The sequence below is a fragment of the Macaca nemestrina genome, unplaced genomic scaffold (genome assembly GCF_043159975.1).
Source record: "Macaca nemestrina isolate mMacNem1 unplaced genomic scaffold, mMacNem.hap1 Scaffold_69, whole genome shotgun sequence".
NCBI classification, from domain to species: Eukaryota; Metazoa; Chordata; class Mammalia; order Primates; family Cercopithecidae; genus Macaca; species Macaca nemestrina.
In genome coordinates, this window is record NW_027257854.1 from 165,977 (window position 1) to 187,887 (window position 21,911).

Here is a 21,911-nt window from a genome sequence, read left to right on the forward strand (position 1 = left end):
TCCCTGCAACTTGAAAAGCTGGGTTGTGGTGGTTGTGGTTTTTTTTTTACCGTGAGAGACCACAGGATTCTTCTTGGCACTGAAGGGCAATAAGATAATACCCTGTGTATGTGTGTTCTGGTGGCTGTATAAACCGAGCCACATGTCCGCTTTCGAAGCAGAGTAAAGCATGAGGTTTGAGGTGTAGTGGTTTGGTAACTTTTGGAAAGTCTGTTTGTAGGACTGCACTCCAGAGATTAGGTCAGTCTGAGGTAGATTCAAATGATCTGTTCAGTCCTTGGGAGCTTTCTACACCGGGTGTACGCCTGTTCTGGATGTGGTGTAGAAGGAAGAGGACTGGGAGGGTTTCTTGCTTCCCGGTCATAGAAATGCCTGCAGTTTTCACTGTTTGTTTTCTCTCGGGAAGCTATTTCGGGAAGGAAGTGTCCGTTCCAAGGCTGCTGGTTGGCCTGTCGTCACCCTGGGGGTCTTGGTGTGGGTCACGGGTGCTGTGACTGCTCACGAGTGGAGCTCTGTCTCTCTCGCTGCCACGCTGGTAGACAGCTGGTCACCAACAAAGTGTGTGTCCCAGTGGCCTTTGAGAAGGATTCTCTGCATCATTTTTATACAAGGTCCTTTTTCCTTTCAATGTCAACATCGTGTCTTCTAGCCAAGCGATATGTTCTTGCAGAAACAGGAAGTGTGGCCCAAGTGAGAAATGAGGGAATTGATCCATAACTGCTATCAGTTTTTATAGAGATGAGCCATTGTAATTTATACATAGACATGTTAAATCTGTAGAAGTGAGTCACGGTGCCAGACCCTCACAAATGCCGAATGTCTACGTGGGACCTCTCTTCTATCGGGTCCACATCACAAGAAGAAAAGTCGCTCAAATGCAGCACGGAGTGGACGTGAATCTCCAAAAACTCCATGAATCAGAGTGACTGCTTTCCCAATTGCCGGTCTCCCCATTTGAGGTTGTGAGATTCCCGTTCTGAAGCTCCTTCAATTTCCCAGCATCCACTTCACTCCTTCATGGAAATAACAGACTCACACTGATACCTTGTTCTCAGATTTTCTAATTAGAAAAAGCACATATTTCACAAGAATTGTCCAGCTAACTCACTCCTTAGCCTGGGGTAAGCCACATACCTCTTTTCTCTTTAAAATACTCACCTTTCAGAACTCTTGGTAAATTATTTAAGAATAGGAAGGTACCATGACTTTGGGCACAAGCAGTATTATGTATAATGTGCAAGTGAATGCCTTGAGAGCCATGGTTGCTAAAAACAAATTTTCTGAGAAGAGAAAAATGTAAGCAGTTCTTTACATGATCGTTAATTTTGTTTTGCCTAAATAACATCTTGTCTTTGTACAGGGATACAGGATGTTGCTGAGTATTTACGGGGGCGAGTGGGTCCTGCTGCCCCACTATGTGATCCTGAATATCGACAGGGGTGAGTGGGTCCTGCTGCCCCACTGTGTGTGACAAGCCCTTTGTTTCTGGCCCGGAAATGTGCCGGCTCCGTCAGTGCATTGGGCTGGTGTTGGCTCCCTTTGTTAGTTTGCATGCGAGGCAAAATCTCACGCCTTTCACTCTTGTTGACATACAGATGCCAAAGCTTTGAACAAATTCTTACTAAATCAAACCCAGAAATATGTAAAAGGGATAAGAATACCATGACCACTTAGAGTTTGTTCTCATGATCTGTAGTTTTGCATTGCACATTTGGCTCATCATTCAAAAATCAATGTAATTCACCACATTAACAAAAAATAAAGCAGAAAACCCATTGTATCCTCTCGGTAGACACTGGAAAACATCTGTTGAAATTTAATAGTCCTTATACGAATTTCCTGTCACATCAGGAACAGAAGGGAACTTTCTCCATTTGATAAAGGCCACTCCTGAAAAACAAGAGCTGACCCCCCTCCTCGGTGGTGGCAGCCGGGGAGCTCTGCCCACAGTCAGGGGTGTCGGGAGCATGGCCATTCTCCATGGTTCAGGTTCGCATGGTGCGCACTGGGGCCCTCGTCCGTGAAGTGAGTCAGGAAAACTAAAAGGCATAAAGACTTGGAAGCAGGGAGATGCTTGATGTACAGAAGACACAGGGCCTTATTTAGAACATTTTAGGAAATGTACAAACAACCAGAAATGGTGTGAATTTTGCAAGCATGCAAGATGGACTCCTTGCAACAGATGTATACCGATGCCCAGTGGCCCGTGAGGGGTGCTCACCAGGGAGTCATTGGGTAAGTACAACTTAAACCCACGAGGTTCCCCTTCACAAGAGTGGAGAAGGGAGGACAGTAGCAGGTGCTGGTGAAGATATGACAGACTGGATCTCAGACTGATGGAGACTTAAAATGGCACAGCCACTTCACCACACTGTGGCAGTTTCTTTAAAATGTGTACACTTACCATATGGCCCAGCAGGTACGCTGTAGATGTTCACCAAGGAGAGCTGAAAATGTGTGTCCTTGTAAAAGAATGCACATTATCTGCAGAGTAAATTGTCATAGCCAAGAACTGGAAACAACATAAATGTCTCTCATCTGGAGAAACATGAGCAAATTCTGAGATATTCATACATTGTCCTAGTTCCCATCAGGAAAAACGTACAAAATACTGAAACCAAAACAGAGAATGGGGATGAGTTCCAGGAGCCTTGAACTGAGCAGAGAGTGAACACCACGCCGTGGAGTCCATGTGACAATGGAGAATCTATGCGAGTCTCGGGTGACGGAAGAGCGCCAAGAACACTCCTCGAGAATGAACAGTGGCTGTCTCTTGAGGGCTGGGATTGACTGGGAGGGGACTTGTGGAAACTTTGATGCAAAAGATTTGAGTAGGGTAATAGATTTCCATTTATCGAAATGCGCCAAGTGTACGCAAGATCTGAACATTTCACTGTGTATACTTTGTACTCCCTACCTTCCAAAAAAACAATGAAAAAATAATTACAAATGAGCACTGAACTGGATAGATTTTCCACAGTGGTATTAGATAGCAATTCTGAAAGCATTTCTTTATCTCCAGGCTTAAGCAAATAAGCTTAATAAATCAGTGAATATGTTGAGTGTTGCAGGAGGTACAAGTATAAGCTGGTGGCTCCCGACAGATGTAGACAGGGATAGAAGTGCCTGTGGATGGGTGTGGGTGCACATGCGTGTACGTGCGTGTACATGTGTGTGTGTGTTCTACTTGCCGGCAATGCCCAGCAGCACCCGGTGCCCACTCTTAGCTTCCAAACACCGTTCTTCACAAGAAGGAGCCCTGGTCTAAGGGCTGAGGATTCCGGTGTCAAATCTGGGACCAGTTGAGCAACAGAACAAACCATTGTAACTATGAATCATAACCCACCAAGCCAGACTCCGTGAGTACATATGGATATATGTAAATGAATGTTGAAAGACAAAATTATGTTTCACTGAATATGGAAGATCTAATGATTTAGAAGGAATGACAAGAAATCAGTGGATGCTAAAACTAGTAGTGAAGAATTCATGGAAAACAGAATATGCGCATAGTGTCAGGGTGTCTCCTCCCAAATCTTAATTTCAATGCGAAAAGCAGCATCTTTGCTTTGGAGGCACTTAGGCACCACCTTCACTGAGTTGCCGATGTTAACATTGTCACATAGGACAGACTTCTGTGGTGTCCCTGCTAAAATGCATACTCTTGAGTCTAGTCCGGAAGATACCAAAATAAAGGACAAGCTGCAAAATAACTGACCTGTATTCTTTAACATTTCCAATTTCAGGAAACACAAAACCTGAGAAACTTGGATTCTGGACGGGTAAAAATCACATGGCAAATCAATTCATGATCCTGGATTGGATCGTAAAAGAGGAAGACAAAGTAAGAAAATTATGGAGACAGTTGACACCATTTGAAAGCGAACTTTGTATATGACAGTTAAATTTCCGGATCTTGAGGAAAATGAATGTGAGAGCATATCCTTGTGTTTAGGAAATACATTGAAACATTTCGGTATGGAAGGACATAGTATCTGAAATTTATTTTCATTTGACTTAGAAAATTCATGGGGGAGGGGGGAAAGTAGTGATGTAAGATAGGAGCAGTTGGGCCTAAGTTGAGCCTGGTAAGTTATGTGGGAATTCGCTAAGCTGGTGTTGCAGATGTTCTGTGTGTTTGAAATTACTTCCAAAAAGTTTAAAACGGAGAATATGCAAAACAAAAAGCGATTTGTGGAAGTGAGTGGACTGTCACCTCATTGATCCCTTCAGTTTTCGGCCATGAGCCAAGTCAGTCACATAGTGGTTTTTGACCTGGGAATTAGAAATAGTGGCCAGATGACCAGGCTCTTGATCTAGTTAGGGAGAGAAGTGTGCACAAAGGCTGACCAAGACCAAGCAGTGTGATGAGCTGCTTGTGGGCGTGATGCTGAGGGTCTGGGTCCTGTCTCAGGTGGCAGCTTGGGGGGTTTAAGCCAGAAATCCACATACGATTCCCTTTCAGTGGGATCATTCTCGCAGCTTCAGAGAAAACTGCCCCAACCCGTCTTCACTCACGCTGGCCATTTTTGGTGGTGGTAGTTTTATTCTGCTAACACCGTTCTCACTGACAGTTTAGGGCCTTTGAGCAGGTTTTTGCCTGTGTGTCGAAGATTCTCGTCTTGACAGCCGGTGTATTTCATTCCTGTTGTTCTGATTCTGTGTTAAGAGGGTTCTTCCCTGGCTTCACAGTTTGGAGTTGCTGCTGCATCTGTCTCTGCTTTAATTCTCTAGCCCATCTATCACTTGTCTCATCCCTTAAGAAGTGGCCTGCGTGAGATGCCATGAGACTGTCTGCCTTATCACCACTGCGACCCCAGCCCATAGGGACTTACAGAGAAGGCATTCAGTGAATGTGTGGAATTAATGTAATGGTTTAATAGCCACAAAATGTCTTAATGGTTGTTTTAGTCCATTTCCATGCTGCTGATAAAGACACACCCGAAACTGGGAAGAAAAAGATTTAGTTGGCCTTGCAGTTCCGCATGTCTGGGGAGGCCTCAGAATCATGGTGGGAGGCGAAAGGCACTTCTTACATGTCAGCAGCAAGAGAAAACGAGGTAGAAGCAAAAGCGGAAACCCCGATAAGCCATCAGATCTCATGAGACTTATTCACTATCACCAGAATAGAACAGGAAAGACGCGCCCCAATGATTCAGTTACGTGTCCCTAAGTCCCTCCCACAACACATGGGGATTCTGGGATGTAGAATTCAAGTTGAGATTTGGGTGGAGACACAGCCAAACCATATTCATAGCCAACACAGTCCTGGCCCATGGCTGGTGTTGAGCTGAGCTGCGACCGTGGCTGTGTGAGTTGGGGTGCGAGGCGTGCACACGCCTCTCAGCGGTACAGGGAAAGGATTTGGAGGCTCAAACGTGTGACCTACAAAGAATCTCCAAAGATTAAGGTGCATTCACCTTAAAAAGAAAAATCTCAGTGCAGTTTATAGCCAGTGTTTGCTTACAGATATGGATTCTACAGTAATAAAATGAATAATTAGAAGTCTGTGAATAAATTTTAATGCCTTATTGGAACTGTAAACACTGATTTTCTTTCCTCACCCACCCATCTGTTGGTGAGTTTCAGAAGGTGGATGAACCGTGCTGCGGGGACAGAGAGGAAGGTGCAGCTTGGCCTCTGGGACCTCATTTGAGCACTGAGTGACTGAGCTCTCTCCATTTCAGACGTCCACACGGAAGCTGTCCAGGCGGCTCTGGCCAGACACAAAGAGCGGAAGATGGCAGTGCCTGTGCCTTCCAAACGCAGGTCCCTGGTCGTGCAGACCTCCATGGACGCCTACACCCCTCCAGGTAAGGGACACGCTCCCCGACGCTGCCTCTTGAACATGCTGGGCACCTCAGAATTGACCGCTAGCCCAGCAGTTGGGTTTTTGCCTTCAAAATCATGGTGCAGAAATGCAGATTTTGTGAACCAGAAGTCCGAAAACAGTGTATGAAAAGTAACACTATGTATCTGTATAAATACACATTTTTAACTTTTCATCAAGATTCATACATATGATACATACCAGTAAAATCTCACACAGTTTTGTTCATTTAATTCTTTGTAGTGAAAAGGGAAGAGTTTGTAACACTCTGAGTGGAATTGGACTTTTCTTCTGATTAGGCTGTGGCATGCATATTCTCAAATCTTCAGATAAGTGTGCTATATTGTTGGATTGTTTTAGAACAAGCGAATTGGACAGTTTAGGCTGCTACCCGAATCAGCTCATAAACTTTGCCTGCAAGGTGCTAGCTAGTATTTTAGTTCCTGCAGGCCATAAGGTCTCTCACAACCACTGAACTCTGCCCTCAGCCATGGGTGATAGCAAATGCGTATGACTGTGTACCAATAAAACTTTATTTACAAGAACAACAGACCAGATTTGGTGCACAGACCTGCCAACCCCTGATCTAAATTACTGAAGGTAATAGCCAATTTATATTTCTGCTATATAATACTGCTTTTCTTTAATCTTGAATTTTACATAACTACCCCAATTCTCTATTTTCTCTGCCCAAATAATTATAAACTACATTTCATGATCTTCACGCCCAAGTAAAGCAGAAAGTTTAGTTATCCAGATACTTGCTAGAGACACAGATTGAACCTACGCTATTTGGTGTTTAGTTTCTGTGATTTTGATTCCAACATTATTCATGTCGTTGTTGCAAGCTTGTCTTCTCAAAGGACCTGAATAACCTTACATCCCACGTTGAAGCTACATATCACTTGAAATGACACAGTATTTTTGCTCCAATACCAAAGAAACTTAAGGTACAATACGAATAGTTGAAAATGTACAACATTTTGGGGAGTATTTTTACTTCTGAAGTTTAGCTTAGTCTTGGCAAGCAGTGAGACAGAAGGACGTGCTTCAGATCAGAGCTGAGGTCAAGCGTATGTCCACATTACTGCAGGCAGCTCCTGAGTTTCACCTTTACGTGAAGGTACTGGAATTTAAAGGACAGAACTTAAAGAGTGCATCATTTTGGGTTTTCGTTGCTTTTTGTTTTGAGACAAGGTCTTGCTCTGTCACCAAGGTTGGAATTCAGCATCATGATGGCAGCTCTTGGCTCACTGCAGCTGTGACCACCTGGGCTCACGCGGTCCTCCCACTTCAACCTCAAGCAGCTGGGATCACAGGTGCTCGCCACCACACCCAGCTAATTTTTAAGTGTTTGTAGAGACAGGGTGTTCCTATGTTGTTTCTCTTTTTCATTGACACATAACGTGTTCTTCTTCTAAAGAACGCAGTGCCAGCAGGCAAGGGAGTGAATGCCGTGCTAGCAAGTTGTTGGCAAGGGAGCCCTTTCTGCCAACGTGCTTCCTGGGGCTCCTCCCTTTCCTTATTTTAATATTAAGCCACATCACATAATTAAGGGCTGGGCACGATAGCTCATGCCTATAACTGCAGTAATTTGGGAACCCAGGGCAGGTGTATGGCTTGAGCCCAAGGGTTCAAGGCCAGCCTGGACAACATGGTAAAATGTACAGAAATGCCTTTTGTACATCTTGTCTTCACCAAAAGTACAAAAAATTAGCTGAGCCTGGTGGTGTGCACCTCTAGTCCCAGCTACTTGGGAGGTTGAGGTGGGAGAATGACTTGAGCCCGGGAGGCAGAGCTTGCTGTCAGCTGAGATGGCACCACTGCACTCCAGCCGGGCCAACAGAGCAAGACCCCCATCTCAATTAGAAAAAAATAACGATAATAAATGCAGACTCTTTAAAAATGATTAGGCCAGGCATGGTGGCTCATGCCTCTAACCTCAGCAGTTTGGGAAGCCAAGGCAGGCAGATTGCTTGAGTTCCCAGCATTTGAGACTAGCCTGGGCAACATTCCAAAGCCCATTCCTACAAAAAATACAGAAATCAGCCAGGAATGGTGTTGTGTGCCTGTGGTCCCAGCTGCTCGGGAGGCTGGAGTGGGAGGATCAGGCTGCAGTGAGCCATGATCGTGCCACTGCACTCAAGCCTGGACAACAGAGCAAAAGACCCTATCTCAAAAAATAACATGCTCAATCCTGTTTGTTTAGTTAATGGTTATAATTTGCCAAAACTTATGGTAAAATAATTGTATTTGTATGTGTTCTTTGTGTAACTAACAACATGGACGTAAAAGGATAACCCACTTGAAATATTTTAAACCAACTTTTTGGCACTAACCAGTATGTAAGGCAACGGACATTTTTCTTGACCACTTTCTATAAGAGAAATGACTTTGAAATGGAAGAAACAGTGCGGTTATTTGCTTATTTCACTTATTGAATCCAACCGCTGAGAAATGTTACTCGGTCATGTGTGATGAATAACCTCCTTGTACAGATGTCTGCAAAATATAAAAGAATATTATTTGAAATGTTATTTTTGTGAAATATTTGGATTTGACCAACAGTTTTATATAAGCCATAAAGCATCCTTTGTAAATTTTCATCAGGAGTTCTCTTGATATATCATATGGGGCAGTTTTGTAAAATCGTAAATGTCAATATCATAAAATTTTTTTACTCCCAGCCTATTTTGTGCTTAGCGACAGTTTGCATGTTTATTACCGTACTTATTGATCCAAATCTTAGCTGCAGTTTCTTACCTATTTTTCTTGGTTGTTGGTAACAGTGGTTAGATCTTACTCAGTTTCATTGCCCTTCAGAGAATGTTCTTGAAGTTTATCTTCATGAAATGACTGGCTGCTGACCTGGATCCTAGTTTCTGGAGAAACTCTCATTAGGATTGTCGCAACGCTAATATTCTATGGGTGAAACTTTAGTTTCCAAATGTAAAGATAAAAGAATAATTTGCCAAAACTACTTCTAGCCATGATGAGAGAACAGGGACCCAAATCACACATCTGCCATAAACAACTGTAAAACTGCACAAAACGAATGAGGTGGCTGTTTTTAGTCTGTGACCACAGCTGTACCAGCCAGAACCTGAGGGCGAGGGCAGGAGAATGAATAAGATGCACCCACAGTACACTTCCCCTCTGGAAAACACCTGCAGACCATGGTGCTGAGAGTTCAGGTGTGGGCAGAGCATGGCCATCCTACCACGTCCAGAAGGCGGAGCTCGGAGAGAGCTCAGGTGTGAGCGGAGTATGGCCACCCTAACACGTCCAGGAGGGGGAGATCAGAGAGAGATCGGGTGTGGGCAGAGCATATCACCCTACCATGGCCGGGAGGGGGAGATCAGAGAGAGCTCAGGTGTGGGCGGAGCATGGCCATCTTACCACATCCAGGAGGGGGAGATCGGAGTGGGTGCAGGATGGGAGCTCTCCACAGATTCACACCAACAGCGAATCCAACCAAGCCTGCCCATGTCATGATGACCCAGCCGTGCCTGTGCTAACTGCTAAAACAAGAGCTGGAAAGCTTTAGAGGAAGGTTAGGGATCCTGAGTGTGCTCAACAAGTTACCCACAATGTGTAATATTCAGCAAATAATCACTGCATACACAGAGAAACAGGAGGTAGAATCTGTGGTCAAGAAAAAGGCAGTAAAAAGTGCACACACATGCAGGATGGTCTCTGTCACTCACCACACGCGGCGGCTGAGCGCATGAAGTGCGCCCGGTCTGAACTGGATTTGCTGCATGAAAGACATGCCAGTTAATATAAAAAACAGAAAATATTGTATTTGTTTTTTTGTTTTTGTTTTTGTTTTTGTTTTTGTTTTTTTTTTTTGAGACGGAGTCTAGCTCTGTTGCCCAGGCTAGAGTGCAGTGGCGTGATCTCGGCTCACTGCAATCTCCGCCTCCCGGGTTCATGCCATTCTCCTGCCTCGGCCTCCCAAGTTGCTGCCCGCTGCCACTCCTGGCTAACTTTTTGTACTTTTAGTAGAGACGGGGTTTCACCGTGTTAGCCAGGATGGTCTCGATCTCCTGATCTCGTGATCCACCCGCCTCGGCCTCCCAAAGTGCTGGGATTACAGACTTGAGCCACCGCATCTGGCCTATTTGTATTTCTTATTGCAAGTATGGTATGAGCATTTTGAGTTAAAAATATACTAGTAAAATTAATTGTACCTGGTTATATATTTATATGAGGCTACAAGGAAGGTTTCAAGTTCTATAACAGGACTCTCATAATTCTGTTGGAAAGTGCCCGTCTAGATGTCTGATACAGCAGAAGACCGAGTTTTTAAATCTACAATTATAAATATTTAGGGAATCAAATTACAATGTGTCAAAGAATGAAAATATTTTAATTCTTGAGCCAGAGGAAGGGAAGACACTTTTCACTATAATGGAGTTGGGGAATTTCAGGTTCCATACACGATAATCTTGAGAATTGTCACTCCCTCCTCACAGGTAAAAAGCTGAGCAAACTGAAAAATCAGCAGCTCTTCTTAAACCTGCAAGAGACCTGAGGTCACAGGCAAGCCACTGTCCGTAGCGGTAAAGCAGAGAATCACCATACACTGGAGCACAATGCTCCAAGGAACCCACACTGGGATTGGAAAACCTGAACTGGAATTGACAAATTGCTGCAGTGAGGTGTGGCCACGTCTGAGAGTTAAAACCTCCAGGAGGCCTGTGCATATGGGTCTCATGCTTTTGTGAGTTGTATCATCAGAAGCTCAACCAGGTTCTCGAAGTAAACATCACAGAAAAATCCCCTCATACTTACTACAGGGGAAAGAGAATAGGAATCATTTTTCAATATGTAGGTGCACTCTTCACTAGGTCTACCTTCCAGAGAAGCTAGTTAGCTAGAGACTAACCTGGTGGGATTTTATCAGAGCCTTCTGACCTGGGGGAAAGGGAAATACCCAACTCCAATCTCCAGAACTGAAAAGCAAAAAAGAACATGGTATCCAAGCACGATGGGCCTTCCACAGAGGCATAAAATATGCATAACGGTAATACAAGGGGGAAGAAAGAGGAACAGAAGAAATATTTGTAACGGTCATAGCTGAATTTCCTCAGATTAATGCCAGACACCAAACCATAGATCCAGGAAGCTCAAGAAACACCAAGAAGGATAAATGTAAAAACGACGACGACAAAAACAAAACAAAAATAAACTCTATTTGGGCATAAAATATTCAAACTATGGCGAATCAAAGATTAAAAAGCAAAGAAACCAGAGTAATCTCCTTCCCTATGGTGGATCAAAGACAAGAATTATTTTCAACTTCCCCTCAAAAACCATGAAAGCAAGAAGTGGAGTGAAGTATTTAAACTTTTGAGAGGAAAAAAATTCCATTAACCTAGAAGTCTATACTCTCTGAAATTATCTTTCAAAAGTGAAGAAATAAAAGACCTTCTCGGACAAAAATTGAAAAATTTGTCACCGGTAGACCTGCCCTGCAAAAAATGTTCAAAGTTCTTTAGAGAAAATAGTAGAGGTCAGTAACTCAGATGTGCACAAAGAAAGGAAGAGCACAGTCTGTTTACAGGGCTCACAGCTGTCATCCTAACACTCTGGGAGGCAAAGATGGGAGTACAGCTGGAGGCCGCTTAGTTGAGACCGGCCTGGGCAATGTAGTGAGACTCTGTCTCATTAAAAAAGCCAAACGTGGTGGCCAACACCTATAGTGCCAGCTACTTTGAGAGGCTGAGACGGGTCACTTCTTGAGCCCAGGATCCCGTTCAAGGCTGCGGTGAGCTATAATGATGCTGCTCCAGTCCAGCCTGGGCAACAGAGAAAGACCTTGTCTGTTTAAAAAAATAAATAGAAAAACAAAAACCATTAAAAAAGAACTAGTGAAGGTAGAAGGAAATCTTTCATTTTTCTTAATAGATCTAACTTAACAGTTCATTCATATAGCGACAGTAAATATACTGTATTATATGCTTATGTATATGTCATATACACACACTTAAATATAAGTGAAATGAATGAGAGCAGTGATACCCAAGGGATGGGAGAGAGCAATTAGGAATTAGGATTATTTTGTTATTATAGTGTGCTTGCATTATCAAGAAACCAGTGTAGTGTCGTTTGAAAGTGGACTTGGGTTACTTGTAAATTTATATTGCAAATTCCAAGGCAGCCACTTTTAAAAAAAAAAAAAAAAGAGTAACTGATATGCTAAGAAAGGAAAGAAAATAAATCATAGAATATGCTCAATTAAGACCACAAGGGAAAAAAAAAGTGAAAGACAAAAACAAAGAACAAGGGCAACAAATAGAAAATAGTAACAAATACGGTAGATGTTAATTCAACTGTATATTATTACTTTCAATGTCAGTCCAAATGCACCGAACTATATATTATCTATAAGAAATCCACTTTAGATATAAAGACATACATATAGATCAACAGTAAAGGGATGGAAAAAGATATAAATGTTAACACTAATTTTTTGGTGTGCAATGGCCTGATCTCATCTCACTGCAACCTCTGCCTTCCAGGTTCAAGTGATTCTCCCTCAGCCTCCCGAGTAGCTGGGGTTACAGGCATTTGTCGTCATGCCCGGGTAATTTATTATTATTATTATTATTATTATTTAAATTTATTTATTATTATTATACTTTAAGTTGTAGGGTACATGTGCATAACGTGCAGGTTTGTTACATATGTATACTTGTGCCATGTTGCTGTGCTGCACCCATCAACTCGTCATTTACATCAGGTATAACTCCCAATGCAATCCCTCCCCCCTCCCCCCTCCCCCCTCCCCATGATAGGCCCCGGTGTGTGATGTTCCCCTTCCTGAGTCCAAGTGATCTCATTGTTCAGTTCCCACCTATGAGTGAGAACATGCGGTGTTTGGTTTTCTGTTCTTGTGATAGTTTGCTAAGAATGATGGATTCCAGCTGCATCCAAGTCCCTACAAAGGACTCAAACTCATCCTTTTTGATGGCTGCATAGTATTCCATGGTGTATATGTGCCACATTTTCTTAATCCAATCTGTCACTGATGGACATTTGGGTTGATTCCAAGTCTTTGCTATTGTGAATAGTGCTGCAATAAACATACGTGTGCATGTGTCTTTATAGCAGCATAATTTATAATCCTTTGGGTATATACCCAGTAATGGGATGGCTGGGTCATATGGTACATCTAGTTCTAGATCCTTGAGGAATCGCCATACTGTTTTCCATAATGGTTGAACTAGTTTACAATCCCACCAACAGTGTAAAAGTGTTCCTATTTCTCCACATCCTCTCCAGCACCTGTTGTTTCCTGACTTTTTAATGACTGCCGTTCTAACTGGTGTGAGATGGTATCTCATTGTGGTTTTGATTTGCATTTCTCTGATGGCCAGTGATGACGAGCATTTTTTCATGTGTCTGTTGGCTGTATGAATGTCTACTTTTGAGAAATGTCTGTTCATATCCTTTGCCCACTTTTTGATGGGGTTGTTTGTTTTTTTCTTGTAAATTTGTTTGAGTTCTTTGAAGGTTCTGGATATTAGCCCTTTGTCAGATGAGTAGATTGCAAAAATTTTCTCCCATTCTGTAGGTTGCCTGTTGACTCTGATGGTAGTTTCTTTTGCTGTGCAGAAGCTCTTTAGTTTAATGAGATCCCATTTGTCAATTTTGGCTTTTGCTGCCATTGCTTTTGGTGTTTTAGACATGAAGTCTTTGCCCATGCCTATGTCCTGAATGGTACTACCTAGGTTTTCCTCTAGGATTTTTATGGTATTAGGTCTAACATTTAAGTCTCTAATCCATCTTGAATTAATTTTCGTATAAGGAGTAAGGAAAGGATCCAGTTTCAGCTTTCTACTTATGGCTAGCCAATTTTCCCAGCACCATTTATTAAATAGGGAATCCTTTCCCCATTTCTTGTTTCTCTCAGGTTTGTCAAAGATCAGATGGCTGTAGATGTGTGGTATTATTTCTGAGGACTCTGTTCTGTTCCATTGGTCTATATCTCTGTTTTGGTACCAGTACCATGCTGTTTTGGTTACTGTAGCCTTGTAGTAGAGTTTGAAGTCAGGTAGCGTGATGCCTCCAGCTTTGTTCTTTTGACTTAGGATTGTCTTGGAGATGCGGGCTCTTTTTTGGTTCCATATGAACTTTAAAGCAGTTTTTTCCAATTCTGTGAAGAAACTCATTGGTAGTTTGATGGGGATGGCATTGAATCTATAAATTACCTTGGGCAGTATGGCCATTTTCACGCTATTGATTCTTCCTATCCATGAGCATGGTATGTTCTTCCATTTGTTTGTGTCCTCTTTTATTTCACTGCGCAGTGGTTTGTAGTTCTCCTTGAAGAGGTCCTTTACATCCTTTGTAAGTTGGATTCCTAGGTATTTGATTCTCTTTGAAGCAATTGTGAATGGAAGTTCATTCCTGATTTGGCTCTCTGTTTGTCTGTTACTGGTGTATAAGAATGCTTGTGATTTTTGCACATTAATTTTGTATCCTGAGACTTTGCTGAAGTTGCTTATCAGCTTAAGGAGATTTTGGGCTGAGACAATAGGGTTTTCTAAATATACAATCATGTCATCTGCAAACAGTGACAATTTGACTTCTTCTTTTCCTAACTGAATACCCTTGATTTCTTTCTCTTGCCTGATTGCCCTAGCCAGAACTTCCAACACTATGTTGAATAGGAGTGGTGAGAGAGGGCATCCCTGTCTTGTGCCAGTTTTCAAAGGGAATTTTTCCAGTTTTTGCCCATTCAGTATGATATTGGCTGTGGGTTTGTCATAAATAGCTCTTATTATTTTGAGGTACGTTCCATCAATACCAAATTTATTGAGCGTTTTTAGCATGAAGGGCTGTTGAATTTTGTCAAAAGCCTTTTCTGCATCAATTGAGACAATCATGTGGTTCTTGTCTTTGGTTCTGTTTATATGCTGGATTATGTTTATTGATTTGCGAATGTTGAACCAGCCTTGCATCCCAGGGATGAAGCCCACTTGATCATGGTGGATAAGCTTTTTGATGTGTTGCTGAATCCGGTTTCCCAGTATTTTATTGAGGATTTTTGCATCGATGTTCATCAGGGATATTGGTCTAAAATTCTCTTTTTTTGTTGTGTCTTTGCCAGGCTTTGGTATCAGGATGATGTTGGCCTCATAAAATGAGTTAGGGAGGATTCCCTCTTTTTCTATTGATTGGAATAGTTTCAGAAGGAATGGTACCAACTCCTCCTTGTACCTCTGGTAGAATTCAGCTGTGAATCCATCTGGTCCTGGACTTTTTTTGGTTGGTAGGCTATTAATTGTTGCCTCAATTTCAGAGCCTGCTATTGGTCTATTCAGGGATTCAACTTCTTCCTGGTTTAGTCTTGGAAGAGTGTAAGTGTCCAGGAAATTATCCATTTCTTCTAGATTTTCCAGTTTATTTGCGTAGAGGTGTTTATAGTATTCTCTGATGGTAGTTTGTATTTCTGTGGGGTCGGTGGTGATATCCCCTTTATCATTTTTAATTGCGTCGATTTGATTCTTCTCTCTTTTCTTCTTTATTAGTCTGGCTAGTGGTCTGTCAATTTTGTTGATCTTTTCAAAAAACCAACTCCTGGATTCATTGATTTTTTGGAGGGTTTTTTGTGTCTCTATCTCCTTCAGTTCTGCTCTGATCTTAGTTATTTCTTGCCTTCTGCTAGCTTTCGAATGTGTTTGCTCTTGCTTCTCTAGTTCTTTTAATTGCGATGTTAGAGTGTCAATTTTAGATCTTTCCTGCTTTCTCTTGTGGGCATTTAGTGCTATAAATTTCCCTCTACACACTACTTTAAATGTGTCCCAGAGATTCTGGTATGTTGTATCTTTGTTCTTATTGGTTTCAAAGAACATTTTTATTTCTGCCTTCATTTCGTTATGTACCCAGTAGTCATTCAGGAGCAGGTTGTTCAGTTTCCATGTAGTTGAGCGGTTTTGATTGAGTTTCTTAGTCCTGAGTTCTAGTTTGATTGCACTGTGGTCTGAGAGACAGTTTGTTATAATTTCTGTTCTTGTACATTTGCTGAGGAGTGCTTTACTTCCAATTACGTGGTCAATTTTGGAGTAAGTACGATGTGGTGCTGAGAAGAATGTATATTCTGTTGATTTGGGGTGGAGAGTTCTATAGATGTCTATTAGGTCTGCTTGCTGCAGAGATGAGTTCAATTCCTGGATATCCTCGTTAACTTTCTGTCTCGTTGATCTGTCTAATGTTGACAGTGGAGTGTTGAAGTCTCCCATTATTATTGTATGGGAGTCTAAGTCTCTTTGTAAGTCTCTAAGGACTTGCTTTATGAATCTGGGTGCTCCTGTATTGGGTGTATATATATCTAGGCTAGTTAGCTCTTCCTGTTGAATTGATCCCTTTACCATTATGTAATGGCCTTCTTTGTCTCTTTTGATCTTTGATGGTTTAAAGTCTGTTTTATCAGAGACTAGTATTGCAACCCCTGCTTTTTTTTGTTCTCCATTTGCTTGGTAAATCTTCCTCCATCCCTTTATTTTGAGTCTATGTATGTCTCTGCGTGTGAGATGGGTCTCCTGAATACAGCAGACTGATGGGTCTTGACTCTTTATCCAGTTTGCCAGTCTGTGTCTTTTAATTGGAGCATTTAGTCCATTTACATTTAAGGTTAAGATTGTTATGTGTGAACTTGATCCTGCCATTATGATATTAACTGGTTATTTTGCTCGTTAGTTGATGCAGTTTCTTCCTAGCCTCGATGGTCTTTACATTTTGGCATGTTTTTGCAATGGCTGGTACCGGTTGTTCCTTTCCATGTTGAGTGCTTCCTTCAGGGTCTCTTGTAAGGCAGGCCTAGTGGTGACAAAATCTCTAAGCATTTGCTTATCTGTAAAGGATTTTATTTCTCCTTCACTTATGAAACTTAGTTTGGCTGGATATGAAATTCTGGGTTGAAAATTCTTTTCTTTAAGAATGTTGAATATTGGCCCCCACCCTCTTCTGGCTTGGAGAGTTTCTGCTGAGGGATCTGCTGTTAGTCTGATGGGCTTCCCTTTGTGGGTAACCCGACCTTTCTCTCTGTCTGCCCTTAAGATTTTTTCCTCCATTTCAACTTTGGTGAATCTGGCAATTATGTGTCTTGGAGTTGCTCTTCTCGAGGAGTATCTTTGTGGCGTTCTCTGTATTTCCTGGATTTGAATGTTGGCCTGCCCTACTAGGTTGGGGAAGTTCTCCTGGATGATATCCTGAAGAGTGTTTTCCAACTTGGTTCCATTTTCCCCCTCACTTTCAGGCACCCCAATCAGACGTAGATTTGGTCTTTTTACATAATCCCATACTTCTTGCAGGCTTTGTTCATTTCTTTTTCTTCTTTTTTCTTTTGGTTTCTCTTCTCGCTTCATTTCATTCATTTGATCCTCAATCGCTGATACTCTTTCTTCCAGTTGATCGAGTCGGTTACTGAAGCTTGTGCATTTGTCACGTATTTCTCGTGTCATGGTTTTCATCTCTTTCATTTCGTTTAGGACCTTCTCTGCATTAATTACTCTAGCCATCAATTCTTCCACTTTTTTTAAAGATTTTTAGTTTCTTTGCGCTGGGTACGTAATTCCTCCTTTAGCTCTGAGAAATTTGATGGACTGAAGCCTTCTTCTCTCATCTCGTCAAAGTCATTCTCCATCCAGCTTTGATCCGTTGCTGGCGATGAGCTGCGCTTCTTTGCCTGGGGAAATGCGCTCTTATTTTTTGAATTTCCAGCTTTTCTGCCCTGCTTTTTCCCCATCTTTGTGGTTTTATCTGCCTCTGGTCTTTGATGATGGTGATGTACTGATGGGGTTTTGGTGTAGGTGTCCTTCCTGTTTGATAGTTTTCCTTCTAACAGTCAGGACCCTCAGCTGTAGGTCTGTTGGAGATTGCTTGAGGTCCACTCCAGACCCTGTTTGCCTGGGTATCAGCAGCAGAGGCTGCAGAAGATAGAATATTTCTGAACAGTGAGTGTACCTGTCTGATTCTTGCTTTGGAAGCTTCCTCTCAGGGGTGTACCCCTCTCTGTGAGGTGTGGGGTGTCAGACTGCCCCTAGTGGGGGATGTCTCCCAGTTAGGCTACTCAGGGGTCAGGGACCCACTTGAGCAGGGAGTCTGTCCCTTCTCAGATCTCAACCTCCGTGTTGGGAGATCCACTGCTCTCTTCAAAGCTGTCAGACAGAGTCGTTTGCGTCTGCAGAGGTGTCTGCTGCGTTTGTTTAGTTTACTGTGCCCTGTCCCCAGAGGTGGAGTCTACAGAGACAGGCAGGTTTCCTTGAGCTGCTGTGAGCTCCACCCAGTTCGAGCTTCCCAGCAGCTTTGTTTACCTACTTAAGCCTCAGCAATGGTGAGGGCCCCTCCCCCAGCCTCGCTGCTGCCTTGCCGGTAGATCACAGACTGCTGTGCTAGCAATGAGGGAGGCTCCGTGGGTGTGGGACCCTCCCGGCCAGGTGTGGGATATGATCTCCTGGTGTGCCTGTTTGCTTAAAGCGCAGTATTGGGGTGGGAGTTACCCGATTTTCCAGGTGTTGTGTGTCTCAGTTCCCCTGGCTAGGAAAAGGGACTCCCTTCCCCCTTGCGCTTCCCAGGTGAGGCAATGCCTCGCCCTGCTTCAGCTCTCGCTGGTCGGGCTGCAGCAGCTGACCAGCACCGATCATCCGGCACTCCCCAGTGAGATGAACCCAGTACCTCAGTTGAAAATGCAGAAATCACCGGTCTTCTGTGTCGCTCGCGCTGGGAGTTGGAGACTGGAGCTGCTCCTATTTGGCCATCTTGCTCCGCCCCCTCAATTTATTATTTTTTTCTATTTTTGTACAGATGGGATTTCACCGTGTTGGCCAGGCTGGTCTTGAACTCCTGATCCATTCTGCCTTGCCCTTCTAAAATGCTGGGATTACAGGCATGAGCCACCGTACCCGGCCAACACTCATTTTGAAAAATGAAAGTGGTGATACTAATTTCAGACAGAGTTGGCTTTACATCAAGGAAAGTTACCAGAGATGAGTATTACGTAATAAAGAGGTCAACTCTCCAAGAAGATGTAACAATCCTTAAATGCACTTTTGCTAACAAAGCATCAGAATTCCAAAGCAAAAACTGATAAACTTCAAGGAGAAATAATTAACTCACTATTATAGTTGGAGACGTTAACACCCCTTTATCAGAAATGGACCAATTAAGTAGCCAGAAAATCAGTAAGGACAAAATTGAAATCGGCATCCTCAGTCAACTGTATATAACTGACGTTTATAGACTATTTCCTCCAACAACAACAGAATACAGAACATTCACCAAGACATACCATGTTGTGCTTCATAAAACACACCTTAACACATTTAAAAGAATAGGAATCAAACAAGTATGTTCTCAACCACAGTAAAGTAGAAATCAGTAATGGACGACTGGAAAATATATTAGGATATTAAACAGTACACTTACACATAATACATTGTTCAAGGAAGAAACCTGAAGATTTCTTTGAATTTTTGAAGTAAATGAAAATGAAAACTTGTTAAAATTTGTGAGCTGCAGTGACAGTAATGTTTATAGGGAAATTTATAGATTTAAATGCATACATTAAAAAAATAAGATCTAAAATCAATCAGCTTCCACCTTCGAAAACTAGAAGAACATCATATTAAATTCTAAGCAGGCGACAAATAATGAAAGAGCAGAAATCAATACGTTGAAAACAGAATATCAGTAGAGAAAAATCAATGAAACAAAAAGCTGGTTCTTTGAGAGAAAATCTGTAAGCCTCTAAAAAGAAAAAGAAATACAGCAGATAAATTTCCAATATCAGAAATGAAATAAGGGACATAACTACAGATCCCATGGACATTAAAAGGATAATAAAAATTATGAATAACTCTATGGCCACAAATTTGATAACGTGGATGAAATGAACCAATTTCTTTAAAGACAGAATTTGCCAAAATTTGAACAGGAAGAAATGATCTGTATGGGCCTGTATCTGTTAAATTGAATCAGTGGTTAATAACCTTTCAAAACAGGAAGTGCCAGGCCCAGAAGGGTTCACTGGTGAATTCTACCAAATATCTGAGAAGAAATACCAATTATCTACAATCTCTTTCAGAACATAGAAGCTGAGGAATACTTCTTAACTCATTCTATAGAGCCAGCATCATTTTAATATCAAATACCATTTTAATAACAAAATATTACAAGAAAACTACAGAACATCTCTCATGAACATAGATGCAGTAATCTTCAATAAAATATTAGCAAATTAAATCGAACAAAAATTGTGCACTAAAACCACATGGAATTTCACATATCCAAAGCCGGTTTAACATTGAAAAGCCAATTAATGTAATTCATCACATTAATGGGTCAAAGACTAACAGATGCCTTATCTAAGAAGATAGAGATGGCAAATCGACGTATGAAATGATGCTTCACATCACGTGTCATAGAGAAATGCAGATGAAAGCAACAGTAAGATATCACTACGCCAGAATCCAGAACACTATCAACACCAAAGCCTGTGAAGATGTGGAGCTGTGGGAATTCTCTCTCATTCATTGCGGGTCTTAATGCAAAATAGAACAGCCTTTAGGAAGACAGATTGGTGGTTTCTTACAAAACTAAATAGACTCTTACCATATGATAAAGCAATTAGACTCCTTGGCATTTGCTCAAAGCAGTTGAAAACTTATGTCTACACACAAAGCCTGCAAGTAGATATTTAGAGCAGCCTTATTCATAGTTGCCAAAACTTGGAAGCAACCAAAATGCCCCTCAGTAGGTGAATGTATAAGTGAGCTGCGGTACATCCAGACAATGGGATATTATTTGAGGCTGAAAATAAATGAGCGATCCATAAAAAGACACGGAGGAAACTTAAAGGGCATATTACTAAGTGAAAGAAGCAATCTGAAAAGGTTGTTGTATGATTCCAGCTTTACAACATCCTGGAAAAGGCAAGACTATGGAGACTGTAAGAATATCAGTGGCTGCCAGGGGCCAGGGGGAGGCAGGGATGAATAGGCAGAGCAGGAGAATTTTTAGTATCTTTTGATCTCTGTGATACTGTAATGGTGGATACATGTTATGCATTTGTCCAGACCCATCTATTGTACAACACCAAGAATGAACCCTGATGTGAATGATGGAGTTGGAGTGGTAATGATGTTTCGCTGTAGGAGTATCAGTTGTGACAAATGTACCAGTCTGGTAGGCAATGTCGATGATAGGAGACGCTGTGCATATATAGGGTATACATGAGACATCACTGTGAAGCTGGAAAATATGACACTGAGATGAAATTGCGCTGATGGGCTTAACGGGTTGGAGAAGGAAGATGAAAATGAATTAACCAAAGTGAAGCCCAGAGAAACAAAATGAAAGAAAAGCCAACAGAACTTCAAGCTCCTGTGATACGTCAATATACTTGTAATACAAGAAGGAAAAGAGAGAGAAGAGCAGGAACATTTGAAAAAAGGAGTCCAAATTTTCTCAGATTGGTGTCAAACCACCTGTGCCCGGCCCCGTGAAGTTCATTGAATTCCAAGCAGAACAAGTATAACAAGAATCACATCCACGTTCATGATAGCCAAAGTACTGAAATCCCAAGATGAAGAGGAGATCCTGAAAGGACTCAGAAGAAAAAGACACGTTACACACCAGAGAAGCATTTGAACAACGCGTGACTTCTGTGAAGATACAGTGGAGCCCAGAAGACCATGGAAAGACATTTTTTAAAGCACTAGAAGGAGAAAGGCCTGTCAACTCATATCCAGGGAAAATCTCCTTTATAAACGGGTGAAACAACACACTCCCAAACATGAAAGCTGAGAGAATGTGTTATCAGCAGAACTACAGTATAAACGTGCTAAAGAATGTACTTGGCTGATTGCAAAGGATATCAGATGAAAGGTTAGCTCTACGAAAAAGAACCCTAGAAATTATAACAGTGTGCTCTGAATTTTGTAGAATATAAAATCATAGAATATTTTACTCTATGATTTTATGGCTTTTGTTTTTTTATGATCTTACAATTTTATGATATAAAGTCATAAGTTTTACATGCTTCTCTATGCCTCCTTTACGTGTTTTGAAG

The 21,911-nt window shown here is 41.9% G+C and overlaps 1 protein-coding gene across 4 annotated transcripts in view; it reads left to right on the forward strand.

Moving 5' to 3' along the window:
• The window catches only part of LOC139361614 (disco-interacting protein 2 homolog C-like), a 133,697-nt gene that overhangs the window by 87,072 nt on the left and 24,714 nt on the right, over positions 1-21,911 (forward strand). For all 4 annotated transcript variants that reach the window (XM_071090217.1, XM_071090218.1, XM_071090214.1 and 1 more), the window contains exon 2: positions 5,688-5,813. In XM_071090217.1, the coding sequence (XP_070946318.1) occupies positions 5,688-5,813 (126 nt within the window). The remainder of the gene's footprint in view (positions 1-5,687; positions 5,814-21,911) is intronic.